The sequence below is a fragment of the Mastigoproctus giganteus genome, chromosome 3, assembly GCF_048544385.1.
Source record: "Mastigoproctus giganteus isolate SK-2022 chromosome 3, ASM4854438v1, whole genome shotgun sequence".
Taxonomy (NCBI): Eukaryota; Metazoa; Arthropoda; class Arachnida; order Uropygi; family Thelyphonidae; genus Mastigoproctus; species Mastigoproctus giganteus.
In genome coordinates, this window is record NC_143577.1 from 221361277 (window position 1) to 221378207 (window position 16931).

A 16931-nucleotide genomic window follows, 5' to 3' on the forward strand; every position below is an offset into this window, starting at 1 on the left:
TGCCTACTTATGGATTTAAACTTAGATTTTGTTGTTTAATTTATTAAAGCAATTCCCATTTCATTCTTAGGTATATGTGCTTGACAATAATATCTATTATATGCCAGAAGTCAGTCTAACCCCAAATCCAATACCATTAGTGTCAAATGGCAAAAAAGGAGTAATATTTAATGGAATTCCAGACTGGGTATATGAAGGTAAATATAATATCTTAATTAAGAGTTTTTGGTTCACTCCTGTAATTTTGGCTAAATTAGAGAAAAATGAATGAATATAATTTCTAACTTAATTGGCATGAAGAAACTGTAGATGTGTGGTATTTTCTTTGAATTGTTACTGTTGTACTGATACCAAGCTATCTACATCTTGGTCATCCATTTAGATTTTCAATGTAATTGTTTCTTTGGATATTCATTTTCTGTATTTGGATAGTCATTTCCTTTTTCTATTTTAGATAGTTATTTCCTTTGTCTGTTGGCCTACATATATCAGTCCACTGTAATCCAATATTTTTTGATGAACTAATAGTAGCAGAAGTGTTTGTGGTAAACACATGATAACAGAAAGAACACTACACAAATTTTTGAATTTATATTTATGATTCTTTTTCCAGACAAGTAATGTAATATGTCCTTCATAATTTTCCTCATTATCATTTTCAAAATTAACCTTTTTTTTTTCTTTTTTTTTTTCATATTTCACATGATAAATAACCCTCTCACAAGTATTCATATACAGTAAACCCTTGATTTAACAGACCCCGATATAACGAATTTCGGATTTAATGGACTGGACAAATAATAATACAGTAATGTACATATTAATCTCGACTACATTATTTTTTTAAGGTTATACAAAACTTCAGTGTTATTAAAAATTAATACTAATTACCTATTTCCATTATTGTTTTGATAATTACCTACTTTTATTTTTATAATCAAATTCAGGAAATTGTTGTCAGGAAATTGTTTTTTATTCTTTCTGAAAATGTGTTCAAATAGCTGTTTTCACAGATTACAGATAAGAGCAGGCAGTGACTTGTGAGCTGAATGTGACTCAGGACACTAAACTGCAGGTCTACTGACTCGCTTTGTTTCAGTCTCAGTCTGCCTCAAGCTATCATGCAGTTAGGCTGTATACAGAGTGTTTCTGTGATTTCTAAATTGTGACTTTATTTATTAAATAATTTTGCAATCCTTACAATTTAAAATGGCATCAAGTGATAGAGGAGTTAAAAGAAAGTGTGTGAACTTAAATGTGACTCAGAAATTAGAGCTAATTGAGAAATTAGAACAAGGCGTCTCAGCAACACGTTTGTGAAATTTACGGTGTAAAAAAACAGACTGTTTCTGATATCCATAAATCAAAGGCCAAATTGCAATGTTTTACATTTATAACAGAATATTACATATTCTTTATTAAATTTAATAATTTTATATTGTACAGTACTGTATATTGTATTAAAGGTTTTTTTTTATATTAAGAACAATAAAAAATGCCCCCCCCCCCCCCCCGATTACATTTGATTTAATGGGTTTCGGCATTAACGGACACCCCTTCTCCTCTATTACTCTGTTAAATCGAGGGTTTACTGTATATACATTTAGTGATCACTGAATTATGACCATCTACCCGGTACTGTGTTAGACCAATGTTCACACAGATAACAGCTGCTATTTGCCTAGGCACTGACTCCACTAGATGTCTGAAGATGTCCATAGGAATCTGTAGCCATGCTACTTATAAGGCTTTCCACAGTGTTAGAATAGAAACCTGGCCCAAAACATCCCATAGGTGTTCATTTGGATTGAGGCCAGGTGAATTTGGAGGCCAGTCAAGGTGGGCGATATCTTCACTGTTTTCCCAAACAACTTGTGCACAGTGAGGTCCTGATAACGCAGTGCATTATTGTGTCAGAAGATCCTGTTTCTGTCTGGGAAACAGCACAACATGGCAGGATGCACATGATCTCCTAAGAGATGCCAGTAAACCCGACCAGTGAAACGTTGGTCCATATACAGCAGGGGTTCTAGTTTTTGCTTGCAAAACATGTCCCATGTTAAGCAACCACTGCCACCTGCTTGGATGGTGGACACCACTCAACTCGTCCATGGACTCTTGTTGCTTGCACCACACACGAAGGCATCTGTCAGCATGTTGCACCAATTATTTTAACTCATCTGACCAGCACACTTGTTTCTAATCATCTAGAGTCTAACTAGCATACTGTTGTTGATACCACAGCATTTGTATCAGCGGTGAGGCAAGAGTATCTGCTGTGGAACCCCATACACCTGAGTGTGCAATACATTATCATTTGGGATATTGTTCTTGCATTCCCTATATTGTACCCTTGTGCCAATAAACTTCCATTTAAACCAACCAACCAACCTATATTGTATTGCATTGTCATCTTTACACAGTAACCAGTAATCTGTTACACAGTAACCTGCTGTTCAGCCCATACAATGCACTGCGCCCTTCGCTCACCATGAACCACCTTGCATAATTCTTTATATATGAACCACTTTGCATAATCCTTCACTGACCACCTTGCATAATCCTTTATAGTTCTGTTGTTGGGAGGTGGTTTGACCCATTCGATACCATTCTTTGACACCTTAACCACAGTGGACTCACAGCCCGCTGTGGTTAAGCTGTTCAACTTTTTATTCTGCAGGCTATGCAGCATAGTCCATTATGGATGGGATGGTTATAATTCAGTGATCACCAAGTGTGTGTGTGTGTGTGTGTGTGTGTGTGTGTGTGTGTGTGTGTGTGTGTGTGTGTGTGTGTGTGTGTGTGTGTGTGTGTGTGTGTAGTTCCTTTGTATTGAATCCTATATAATTAACTATGGATCCGATTTCTAGTAGAAGATAATGCAAGTATATCATGATTGCATTTCAGTAATTTTTAGCCTAATGGTGCTAACAAACAAATTTAGTGACTGTTAGTAGCTACTTTTTTGCCTAGGTTTAAGAAGATGTAATCATTAATGCTGAAGATATATTTAACTAAACAATTCAGTCTAAAATTAATGTACAGTATATATCAATATATCAATATATATGTATAATTTACATGTATATAATTTAGTATATACAGGCTGGCCTCAGTTAACACGATTAATTTGTTCCGCGAGTGCATCATGCAAAACGGAAACTCGTTAATCGAATATAATAATCAATAGGAAAAATTATAATTGGTCCTTGACCTTCTGGAATGTAGAAATATAAACATTTTGATAATCGAACAAGTTAGTGCCGAGCATCATTTTAGTTCATAGAAAACCACTAAAGTAGGTGAAATTGTATAATTTTTATATCTCATGTTGTTAATGCCCTCACAATGAGTTGCCTTGATATTGCAGTACTCTAATAAGTAACGCTTTGTCAATGGAAAAGAATAATGTTACTTAGTCTCGGCAGATACCACTACCCAGAGGATTCTCGGTGGATACTACCAACCAGGGGTGGTGGTATCCGCCAAGAATTCACTGGCGAAGCGTTGGCTATTCAAGAATCCAGTGTCGAAGCATTGCTTATTCTAGGTAGTTCAGGGCAACTCGTGAAGGCATTCACAATATGAGATATCACAAAAATGATGCCACCTACTTTGGTGATTTATTACGAACTAAAATTATGCTATGCACTAACTTGTAGTACATGAATTGAAGTGAGGAGGTTCTGGATTTAGATGGAATACAGATTAAAGTACTATACAGCAATTTAAATACCTCGGTGCAATTATCCAGGCTGATGGATCATCTGCGCAGGAAATTGAGAGAAGACTGGGTGAAGGTAGAAAGGTCATAGGAATGCTTAATTCTGTGCTATGGAATAAAAATATTATTAACAAAACTAAACATCAAATATATAATGCAATATTAGAAAGTGTTTTATTATATGGATGTGAGAATTGGACCTTAACTGAAAGACAAAAAAATAAACTACTGGCCATTGAGATTGATTTTTGGTGGAGACCAGCAAGAAAGTCTAGGACTGAAAAAGTTAGAAATTATGTGATAGGGAATACAATGAATGTCCAAAAAACCATCATTAATAAAATAGAGGAGAAAAGATCCGAGTGGTTTGGCCATGTGAAGAGAATGGAGGATGACAGATTGCCCAGAGGAGCCATGGAGAAGGAAAAAGAGAGGAGGACCAAGAAAGATGTGGATAGAGGGCATGAGAGCAGCCATGAATAGAAGAGAACTGGTTAATGGAGATTGGGAATCTGGGCAAGAGGAAGAATCCCATCAGCATTGAGCTTGCCCAAACCATTCAAAGCCTTATACACCTCAATCAGATCACCTCGCAGGTGCCTAGTCTCCAGACACTGCAATTTGCAGACCTTAAGCCTTTCTTTATAAGAGCAACTCTTTGTTCCATTCACTGATCTAGTTGCCCTTCTCTGTACTCGTTCCAGCAGTTCTACATCCTTCCTGAAATTAGGCCTCTAGACCTGTATATAGTACTCAAGGTGTGGCCTGACCATAGCCTTATACAAGTGGATAATCACCTCCTTATCCCTGCTAGAAAAATTCCTGTATATCATTGACAAGACACCATAACCTGCTCTGGCAGCCTATCTGCACTGCTCAGAAAACTTCATATATGACTTCACAATTACCCCCAGGTCCTTTTCATTCTGCACTATCCTGAGTGTAGAACCACATAGTTGATATGTCACTCTGGGGTTACTGCTAGCCATATGCAGTACTTTACATTTGTCAATATTAAACTTCAGTTGCCACCTGTCAGCCCATCTGCTCAATTTTTCTAGATCCTGTTGCAGTAGCGCACTATCATTAGTGTTATTAACAACCCTGCTAACCTTCATATCGTCTGAAAACTTTGACATTAAGCCTGATATACCTTCATTAATATCATTAATACATACAGAAAATAACAATGGGCCAACACCAAACAGTGGAGTCCCTGGAGGGATTCCACTAATAACATTAGTCCACAAAGAGCAGTGTCCACTGATTACCACCCTCTGTCTTCTCCCACTCAACTATCCCTTTATCCATAGCAGCAATTTGCTCTTAATGCCATACTGCTCCAGTTTATACAGTAGTCTTCCATGTGCATCAGTATCAAAAGCTTTCCTAAAATCCAAGTATAGATCAATCAAAATTATTTTTTGCATCCAGTTTCTTTGTTACCACATCATGGTTTGTTTGTTATTTAGTTTTTAGGAGCATTAGCAACTAAGGCCATATTGCTCCGGGATATGCGGTGGTCATTCCCTGACCTTTCTGCATCCTCCATATTTGGTGGTGACGGGCTCGAACCCCGGTCTAATCAAGAAGCGTGTGCTATGCACTGCTGCTCCACATCATAGTATCCACTCAAATTGTTCTGACAAGAGTTGAAGACATACACCATGTAGTTTTAAGGGAGAGCTCCAGGGAGTGTGTTGAACTATTGAGGTTAATTATAAGGGCATCTTTGGACTCAGGGGAGATTTATTTGGATTGGAGAAGTGCCAACATATCATCAATACATAAAGGTGGTTCTAAGAGGTAACTACAAACCAGTTAGTCTTGACTTCAGTGGTAGGAAAAATCTTAGAGGAAAGATTAAGAGTGCAATCCAGGAACATTTAGATAGATATGGCATTAAAACACAATAAATATAAAGAGTTGTGTGTGTGCTATTTTGTCATAGTTTCCACATTTGTTAATACAGTTTCCATGTACTTTCTATGCCTTATACTTTATCACTTATTATTTATATTTTCTTAACTTTGTTAGCAAATATAATTTGATAAAACATGGGAGATTAAGTTGCCATAATTGTTCGGTTAACCCTAAAAAAAAAAGAAAAAAACACACAACTTCTGCAACAGTAGTAGAAGCTGAATGACTTTATGAATAAATTTGGTAAATTGCAGACTTAGTTTGGCAGCCAGAAAATTGTCTGTTGATTCCTAAGACCAAAATGTGTTTTCTAATGGCACTTGAAAGTCTGCTAGCTCCAAACAGAATTCGTAGGTAGTAAGCTGCCCAATATCAGAAACATTCAGTTAAATGTTATTTAAATATAATCTTATTTTGGGTACCATTTCTCAACTTCTTTTAACCAATTTAAATAAATTAATTTTTCAAAAAAAAAAAAAAATAGGTTTTGTCCTTGCCTTTCCAAAGTGGGACTGAAAGGTTAAGCCACCGTCAGACACTAGGACTAGGTCACATTAGTACATTTTCTTATTAATGCACTATATCTGTGCTGATTATGTAGGCTTGAATACAGAAAAAAATTTCCAGTATTCATTGACATCATTGAATATAAAGATTTTTTTTTTTTTTTTCTGGCTCACTTCTATCAGTTTCAGATGTGAGAAACTACAAAATGCTATTTTGAAAGAAGAAAGAATCAACATACAGTGATTCTTGGTCAGGGAACTGACAAGTGTAGGTAACATGAAATATAACAAGTTAACCCAAATAATTCTTTGCATTTTAATAATTTCTCATAGCAATACTGAGTGTCAGAGAGTATTAGTATTGGCAAATGAGAGAACGTAAGCTTATACAACAACAAAAAAAAAAAAAAAAAAAAAACCACGTCACCTGTCTATCTCCTCTAATAATTGGTTTAATTCTGCCTTAAATTTATTCAAACTGCCCTTCCATTTCCACAACACCAGATGGAATTTTATCTCAAAAATCAACTACGCTATTGGCTGAAAGCAAATTTCTGCACATGTATTCTCTAACTATTCTTCCTCGATTTAAATATGTCTCTCTTTATGTGTGTTATCTGAGATATAAAAAGAATGCCATCAACTTTTAGCCTAATAGTTCCATTCAGAGCCATAAACAGCTCTTTGCAGGTTCGATGTCCTTTCTGATATGAAGTTGACACATTATAGCCGTAGTTGCTAAAGTGCAAAAAAAAAAAAAAAAACTAAACCAATCCTAAAATGAAGTGAGGCTTTCATACTGGTATACAATACTCAAAATGTGGCTTTACCATTGAATTATATAGCAGAATAATTACCTCCTTATCGCTGTTGCCAAAATTCATGTATATCATTGACAAAAACCATGTAAACTGTCCTAGCAGTGCCTCTGTACTGCTCAGAGAATTTCCCATCTGATTGCACATTTAACCCCCTCCCAGTCTTTTCCATTCTCTATAGCCTTCAGTGTGGCACCACACAGTTGGTTCATTAACCTGGGATTAATGCTACTCATATGCAATTACCTTGCATTTTCCAAAGTTAAACTTCATTTTTCATTTCTTAGCCCATCTGCCTAATTTTTCCAAATCTTCTTGTGGTAGCATATGCTGATTACTGTCATTGACTACCCTGCTAACTTTTTAACATCTACAAACTTAGATATTAAACTGATATGCCTTCATCAATATTCAACCAGGGGGGGACTGCATTCAGATCTCTTCCTAATGCAGTTTTGGAAATGGCCTTGATTCCTGAGCAGCAGCAGTGTTATGAACAAAGGCATTTCTGAAGATGTGCAAAGTCTGCTACAGTTTCATTCTTGAGGTATTCATTTCCGCCTCACTTTCCACCACTACTCGTCCATACAGTAGTGAGAATCACATTTCTACGTGTTGGTTTCAGATTCCATCAAGACAAGAGGTATTTTATGGCTTTTTTAACTCCATAGAGCAAAACAGGCAAACCAACCCTAGAATATATGCAGCTTACAGACAATACACTGATGCTTAATAGGCTTTGTTTAAATGAGATTCCATAATACTCATGTTACAGAATCCCATGCCGTCAATGGAAGATTGAAGAAAGTTCATCTTCATTTTATAGTTTTACAGATTTGATTTTATTTTATATATATTTAATTTAATTTTATAGATTTTGTTAGATATTATAGCTATGCATAGTAAGATCAAATCACAAAGAATTTTAATTTTCATTGTTAAAATACACGAATAATGATGAAACTCACAATAGGATATGTTTGCTGACCAGGCTAGCCAGGTGGGTAAAGTGCCTGCCTGGCAACCCAAAGGTTGCGGGTTCGATAACTACCAAAAAAAAGGATATGTTTGCTTTTTGTCCCATGAACATATACAAAGGTTATTCGAGTGAAAACTGGAAATGTTAAATAAAAGTTGTATTTCACAAAAACATGGAAACAATGCACGTCGGTCTTTAATGTAATTCCCATTACATTGAATACACTTTCTCTAGCAGCACTGCACTAACACCTGAATTCCATCAGAGAGGAAGTTTTGTGGGTGGTGTTGAAGTCATTTGTCTTGATACACTGTCTTAACCTCATCATATGACAAAAAATGATGTCCTCTTAGTGCATCTTTTAGTGGCCAAAAAAAGTGATAATCATGTGGAGCTAAGTCTGGTGAATATGTAGGATGGGGCAACACCCCAAACTCATCTCTGGTATCTGATTCACTGTAGAATGGGTGATGGGAGGACATGCATTTCATGCTATGGGCACATACCTGAAGACAGCAAACTTCTGGCTTTGATTGGTTCAGAAACAGTCATAGTACTTCTCACTAATCGCTATTCCTCCTCTGTCCTGATAATGTTTTGGAATTACTCAGACACGGTCCTAGGGTTTTTGGCACCTTTGAGATACTTTTATTAAATATTATTGTAATAAAAATTTTAAATACCAGCACCTCCCAGACATTAGTGCCCATATTCCCTGCTTACCAGGCTTACCATATTCTGGCAGCCCTGGAATTACAGTAAACCCCCGCTATTTGCGGGGGTTACGTTCCTGAGAAATGTCGCGAATACTGAGTTATGGCTCCCATAGTAATAAAGGGGTTCCGTTCCAAAGTATGAAATATATAAGAAAAACTAGTCTAAAATTTTGTCTATGTATGTATTATATGTACCTTCATAATATGACCATTAGAAATGCAAGCATATGGCATCGAAATGAAAATAAGAAACAATTTAATATTAAATGTAATATTTATTAGAAATTTCAAACCAGCGCCTTTGCTTGCTAGCAAAAATAACATCCCGCCAGTACTATCACCAGTTTCGCTAAAGTGTTGATAAAGGAGTTTTGCCTTTTCGCGAATGATGGGTGAACTTAACGGAATTTTATTTTGAGTTCGGTCTTCTATCCACAGATTTAAAGCTTTTTCCATTTTTTCTAATTTAACATCACGAGTTACAGAGCAAATTTTTGAAGCAATTAGCGCATTTTCACGGACACTACGGCGGATTTTTTCTTCCGATTTCTTGATTGATCGTACCGTTGACTCATTGATTTTATAATGCTTTGCCACTGAGGAGACACTTTCACCATTAGAAATTTTGTCTAATAACTCAATTTTATTCGCTAATGTCATCACCTTCTTTGATATTTTCACATTTCTCTTTTTATTTGTAGCCATATTTTTGTAGGGGTTAGAAAGAACTTGTCCACAATAAAGTCACTTTCTTCCGTTAACACACTCGAAAAAGTCTGTTTTACACTGCAAAACGGTAGATTTATCATTTTTGTAAGTATATCAATTTATAAATTGATAAATTTATTCAATTTATAAACATATAAATTAAAAGCAAACGACGAAACCTTCCATGACATAACACACACTGAACAAGGATTAGTGAGAAACATCCACGCTCGCGATTTTGTCACCCCTCTCCCCCCACCCACTGAGCGCTGTTTTGACCGGGAAAGATAATTTTAGCCATGCCCATGTTTTTTATGGCGGAAAATATTCACGGCGCTTTAAAATTCACATTTTTTTAGGTTTCGTTTTATATTAAATCGGCGATCGCGAATACGCGAAACCGTGAATACAGATACCGCGAATAGAGGGGTTTACTGTACTTCTTTATGAAAAGAACTTTTGCTTTGCATTTCTGTATGCAATAATGCAACTAGGATTCATCTCAGTCACTGTATGTTCTAAGAAGGCATCTCCTTTGTACTCATTATGTCCAAGAAGCATGGAACATACATTAAGTTGTCATCCCTCTAGCTCTCATGGTGAACAATTTTAGTATAGTTCAGTATGCACTGAACTATACTAAAATTGTGCACCATGGCAATTTATTCAATAGTTATGCAATGGTTTACTTGTATAAATTTTTCCCACTGCCACTATGATTCTGGTGTCTCAACATGATATGCTTGCCCTGCTTGAGGAGTTTTGAATACTGTTCTTATTCACCTACTCATAGACATGCTATTGGTTTATGCATACCTCATCATCCTGAGCCAACGTTCTGCAATAAATTTCAGCAGATTCTGTTCCTTCTGCATCAAAAATTGGATTACAGATCACACCTCTACTTGGTGCATGGCGGGGGTGCTGCCATCTTGAAAACTATTTTCAAATAATGCCAGCTGATGGTTCCAGGGATATCCTCAGTCAGTAACCTGGCACAAGATTATCATCAGTTGTTGCATAATATGCATTTTATGTTGGTTTTGGAGTTTTAATTTTAATGACCTTTGTGTGCATGTGTGTGTAAACAGAAAATAGAAACATAAGGAAAATGAGCCAAATTAATATCATATATATGAATATATACTGGAATTATGTCTAATGACATTTAGATTTAAATATTAAATAGCATAAATGAGGGTATTGGCTCCTACGTTGGACTTTGAATCTCCTATCACAGTTTGCTGTCATATACGTAAACCACCCTGTTTATTTAAAATTAAGTACATTAGCATTAGCATTAGTAGAGGCATATGATGCAAGAAAGCATCATATGCCTTCAAAAACATACATTCAAAAAGATTACTTTCATTATTCCAAATTATCCACCAAGTAATTACCTAAAGTTAACCTAGCAAAACTGGTATAGAGATTACAGAAACGAGTATGTATAATACATTCCTCTAATATGGCTATATATCTGCTCAAAGCCCCTGAGGAAGTAGCAGAGGTATGGCCATGATGGAGAATGTTAATTTTCACTAACTTTTACTAATTTTCTCCAATTTCTCCAGCTTTCTCTAATCTTCTTTAAATTTACTTTAATTTGTTGTTTTTATATGTCTATGTTATATTAAGGCTATCTATACCATGGCTAGATTTATATATAACTAGCGGGTTGGTTGAGGTCACTACAAACCTAATGCTCCCAAGTAGTACCATAATTTAATAAGTAATAATATATTTTGCACGCGCGCACACACACACACACACACACACACACACACACACACACACACACACACACACACACACACACACACACACATTAGACTTAGTCAAAAAAAATAGTAACCCTACTATATGTATTGGAATAGATTTATGAAATTTAAAATTCCTGTATTGATAAATGCATCATTTCCCTTTATTTCAGAAGAGATACTTTCTAGTAATGATGCTATCTGGTGGTCCAAGGATGGAAGCAAACTGTGTTATGGATCATTCAATGATTCTGAAGTTGATATCATGTCTTTTCCTTGGTATGGCTCCTATGTGGATACTACGAATGTTTATCCAAAGATAATTAACTTCAGATATCCAAAGGTATAGCATAGCTCTTAGACAGTGTTGGTCTTATTATACGGTAGAGTCTTAATTATTCAAGCTGCACTTATAAGAATTCTGAAGTACCTACGATGGACTGATGACCTGGACTAAGCCCGTATATCATGCTTTATCATTATTATTATTATTATCATTAGCAATATGGTGCAAGGAAGCCTGAGACTTATGCTGCACCAGCCAAAAAAAAAAAAAAAATTTCTGCATTACCCTGAGAGAGAGAGAGAGAGAGAGAGAGAGAGAGAGAGAGAGAGAGAGAGAGAGAGAGAGAGAGAGTGTGTCAGAAGTAGAAGGGAATCATCTAGAAAGAGAAGAATGATGATATCCAGCTTAGGACCCTGGGTATGCCAAGCCCATACACACCAGATATGAGCCCCTGGGGTTATCATATTCCAAAACGTCTGCCTCTCTGAATTCCTAACAGTTACTATTCCTAGAATTGTATGCATTTGGTTATAAGTATTTTTTTGGGTAAAAAAGTACTTGCTCTTGTCTGGTCATTGTGTTAACCTTTTCACGAGTACATATGTAAATTTTTTTCATGCACATTAGAAAGAATACAGGCACTCCTCGAGTTATGTACTTAATCAGTGTTTTTTCATGTAGTAGTAGTAGCAGTGGCATGTGATGCAAGAAAGCAAGTGTTATGAGCTTATGCAGCATCAGCCAAAAAAAAAAATCACACCATTCCCTCCAAATGCCTGTCCAGTTCCTCCTCAAATTTATTTAACCTATCAACTTCCACAACGACAGATGGAAGTTTGTTCCAGCAATTAACCACCCACTGGCTAAAGGCAAATTTCCGCACATCTATTCTACATCTGTCTTTTCTTAATTTGAATTTATGCCCCCTTAGGTTCGTAATCTGAACAAGTGGAAGGATCCCATCAGAATTCAGCGTGCTCAATCCATTCAAGGCCTTATACACCTCAATCAGATCATTGTGCAGGTGCATAGTCTCCAGCCACTGCAATTTGCACAACTTTAGCCTCTCTTGGTAAGAGGACCCCTGCATTCCCCTCGCCAATCTTGTTGCCCTTCTCTGTACACATTCAAGCAAATCTACATCCTTCCTAAAATGAGGCCTCCAGACCTGTACGCAGTACTCAAGGCGTGGCCTGACCATTGCCTAACAGAGAGACAATCACCTCCTTTTCCCTGCTAGCAAAATTCCTATATATCATTGACAAAACCCCATGATCTGCCCTGTCAGCCTGTTTGCATTGCTCAGAAAACTTCATATCTGACTGCACAATTACTCCCAGGTCTTTTTCATTTTTTTCCACCTTAAGTTTAGTACCACACAGTTGGTACGTTTCTCTGGGGTTACTTCTACCCATATTCAGTACTTTGCATTTGTCAAGGTTAAATTTCAGTTGCCACTTCTTAGCCCATCTGCCCAAATTTTCTAGATCCTGTTGCAGTAGCACACTGCTATTACTGTCATTAACAACCCTGCCAACCTTTGTATTATCTACAAACTTTGACACTAAGCCTGATATACCTTCACAATATCATTGATAAATATACAAAACAACAGAGGACCCAACACCGAACCCTGTGGGACTCCACTAATAACATTAGTCCACGAAGAGCAGCACCCATTGATTACCACCCTCTGTCTTCTCCCACTCATCCATCCTTTTATCCATTGTAGCAACTTACCCTTAATACCATTCTACTCCAATTTGTACAATAGTCTTCCATGCGCAACAGTGTCAAAAGTTTTCCTGAAATCCAAATATATGATATCAAAATTATTTTTTGCATCCAGTTCCTTTGTAACCACATCATAATATCCTATCAATTTTGTCAGAGAAGACTTTCCCTTAAAAAACCCATGCCGTGTCTGAATTATTGCTGCAGTCTTGTCTAGATGATCCTGCAATGCATCTTTAACCAGTGACTCCATTATTTTACCCGGAACAGAAGTTACACTAACTGGTCTGTAATTACTCGTGTCACACTTCGATCCCCCTTTGTGAATTGGGGATACATTTGCACATCTCCAGTCCGTGGGGACCTCCCCTGAGTCCAAGGATACTCTCATAATTATGGCTAAGGGTTTGCTTAGTTGCTTTGCCGCCTCCTTTAATATAACTGGATAGATCCCATCCACCCCAGGTGCCTTTCTTATGTTTAACTTATGTAAGTAAGTCTGTGTCCTGAAAGAGGCCTCTGAGGTCGGGAAAACTCATGTCTAAAAATATATATAAATTCATACACCGACCATTGAATAAAATTTAAAATTTAATATGACTACAATCTTTACACAAAAATATTTACAATAAACTATTGCGGAATGCTAAAAACTGTAATAAAAGATCATTTACAATAAAATTTGCTAAAATATAAAACATAAAAGCGCTAAAAAACCTGAAGCTTTCGGGAGCATCAGCTCCCTTCTTCAACAGTGAAATGACTTCCTGCAACATCTCCTTAAGTAGCAGGCTCACGGTACCTCCACACGTGGTATTTCTCCACGTGGTTCAATCGGCACATGGTCAGAACTGGAAGTGGAAATGTCTCGGGAACGTGGCAAAGAAAATCGTTCATCCGACCTTAATATAATTGTTTCAAAGATAGGATTAATACGTATACCTCTATCTCTATTGATGGTATTCTTACTGGATGAACTAATCCGTAAACCCTCGAGCCATTTACGCTCCCAGTATCCATGTGCACGATCCAAAATAATAGCGTCCTCCGGGGAGATTTGATGCTGCTTCTCCCAAAAATGTTCGGCCACAGCAGACTTGTTGTATTCAGCGGTTCTTATGGCATTTAAGGGGGAACATTTAAATGCCATAAGAACCGCTGAATACAACAAGTCTGCTGTGGCCGAACATTTTTGGGAGAAGCAGCATCAAATCTCCCCGGAGGACGCTATTATTTTGGATCGTGCACATGGATACTGGGAGCGTAAATGGCTCGAGGGTTTACGGATTAGTTCATCCAGTAGGAATACCATCAATAGAGATAGAGGTATACGTATTAATCCTATCTTTGAAACAATTATATTAAGGTCGGATGAACGATTTTCTTTGCCACGTTCCCGAGACATTTCCGCTTCCAGTTCTGACCATGTGTCGATTGAACCATGTGGAGAAATACCACGTGCGGAGGTACCGTGAGCCTGCTACTTAAGGAGATGTTGCAGGAAGTCATTTCACTGTTGAAGAAGGGAGCTGACGCTCCCGAAAGCTTCAGGTTTTTTAGCGCTTTTATGTTTTATATTTTAGCAAATTTTATTGTAAATGATTTTTTATTACAGTTTTTAGCATTCCGCAATAGTTTATTGTAAATATTTTTGTGTAAAGATTGTAGTCATATTAAATTTTAAATTTTATTCAATGGTCGGTGTATGAATTTATATATATTTTTAGACAGTAAGTCTGTGTTTTGTACGCAAGTCCAACTTCGGTTATTGTTATTTGGTTTTTAGGAGCATTAGCAACTAAGACCATATTGCTCCGGGGATATGCGGTGGCCATTCCCTGACCTTTCCGCATCCTCCATATTTGGTGGTCACAGGCTCGAACTTTGGTCTGATCAAGAAGTGTGTGCTATGCACTGCTTCTTGATCAGACTTGATCAATAACAAAGAACACGGCAAGCACAAATTGCAACTAGCACGATAGAGAAGATTCTGAAAATTTATTTGTTTTTTATATGATTGAAGATTTTCTGTGAAGGGGAAGCACATTTCACCATAATAACGTAAAATTCCACAGAATTCCAGCTATCAGTATCAACCCAAATGCAATAAGATTGAGTTTACTTCCCATTTTTAATAGATTGTACTAACAGAAAAGCCCAATAAACTGGAAACTGCTAATTGTTTTTATTGTTTTATGGTGGTGACCTCCAGAAATCTGCTTTAGAAAAATATCATGAAGGTATTCAAAATTGATTCTTATAACCAAACATAACAACAGCTTTGTGCTTTATACATATCTGCGAGTTGTACGTAAGTAGAGGAGTGCCTGTACGTCCATAAATCTATATTATTATTTCATGCATGTTAGAAATAATATGTCCATTTAAGTATGAATCATCTTAATTTATACAGTGTATGTTCCCATCTCTTATCTATGTTTCCAACTAATAGTAGATACAGTTTTAACAGATGGCAGCCTGAAAATAACTTAAAAGTCAATCGCATCTGTCGGTCATTGTTGTCTGACTTTGGCTTAAAAAAGCCAAAATTGAAGAAATTCTCTGTAATTCAAATCCAGAAGTTAATGAAATCAAATTAAGATGCATAAATATATTCAGAAGATATTATTACTTAAAAAAAGAATAATGTAACTTGTCATTGATTTTTTTTAACCATAACTTATGATTTTTTATTTTTTTTTTTTTTATATATATTAACTTCTTTTTTTAACTATAATTTTATTCATTATTATGCTGGGTAGTTAAGCTGAAATGAGAATAAATTTATATTTATAAGCATTGTTTACTTAAAGTTTTCATTTTTATAAAACTTCAAAATTTCATGAAGGAACTCACTCCACAGAGCCCACTCTGTCAAAAATAGATATGATTAGCCATCACACATTCAGGAAACTCACTCATGAAAGGGTTATTGAAGCCTTGGTTCTTCATTTTGATGATGAGCTTTATTATAACCTTTTCTTTTTTTACTGCAGTTGTTAAAATGAGATATATTGTTGTTTTGCTAAAGACCAAATTAAAAATCTGTTATTTTTAATTTAGCATTAGAATTAGTAGAGGCATATGATGCAAGAAAGCAAGCTTATATGGTATATAATCATATACAGTATGTTCTTACCATTTGTACAGATGTTTTTTTTTTTTTTTTTTTCTGTTATCTGCCCATCCTTGGTCCTATTTATCTTGTTTAATTGAGACTCTGCTACAGTTTAAAATTTTTATACTTTATTATAATATATTCTTTAAATTTGCTTAAACTTATTTTGAATTTTTGAATATTATTATTAGCATATACCACACTAAACTTAACTCAGACTATGTGAAATAGATCCAGCACATAAGAAATGCTAAAAGTGTCTGCTAGTTTCCATAAATACCTGGACAAACACCAAATTCTGAAGAGGGGAAAAAAAACTGCAGACATGTATGCCATTGTAACTGCCTAGGTCACTGCATTTAACTTCTCCTTTACACATTTTCTTGTAGAGGCTACTATAGCATTCTGCTATAGTCATGCTGTAGTTTTTTCCAAAATGTTGGAGTATCAGGGACTTGTTATATTATTATATGCCTTATATTAAGTTGTTATGAGCGGAAAAAAAAAAAAAAAAAAAAAAAGATAATTTACAGATTACTTTTTCTTAGTCTTCCATTGACTAAGTTTTTTGATAAGCATTATTGATTATAACTGATTAAATATGAAGCTACCTTTTTTCACATTACCTTGGTAACACTGCTTCTGTGAGTGATGTAACC

The 16931-nt window shown here is 36.0% G+C and overlaps 1 protein-coding gene across 1 annotated transcript in view; it reads left to right on the forward strand.

The window, feature by feature from the left end:
- LOC150088762 (dipeptidyl peptidase 4-like) overlaps nt 1-16931 on the forward strand; it is a 238037-nt gene that overhangs the window by 134921 nt on the left and 86185 nt on the right. Inside the window, exons 8-9 of the mRNA XM_090370316.1 lie at nt 71-197; nt 11308-11477. Of these exons, the coding sequence (XP_090226442.1) occupies nt 71-197; nt 11308-11477 (297 nt within the window). The remainder of the gene's footprint in view (nt 1-70; nt 198-11307; nt 11478-16931) is intronic.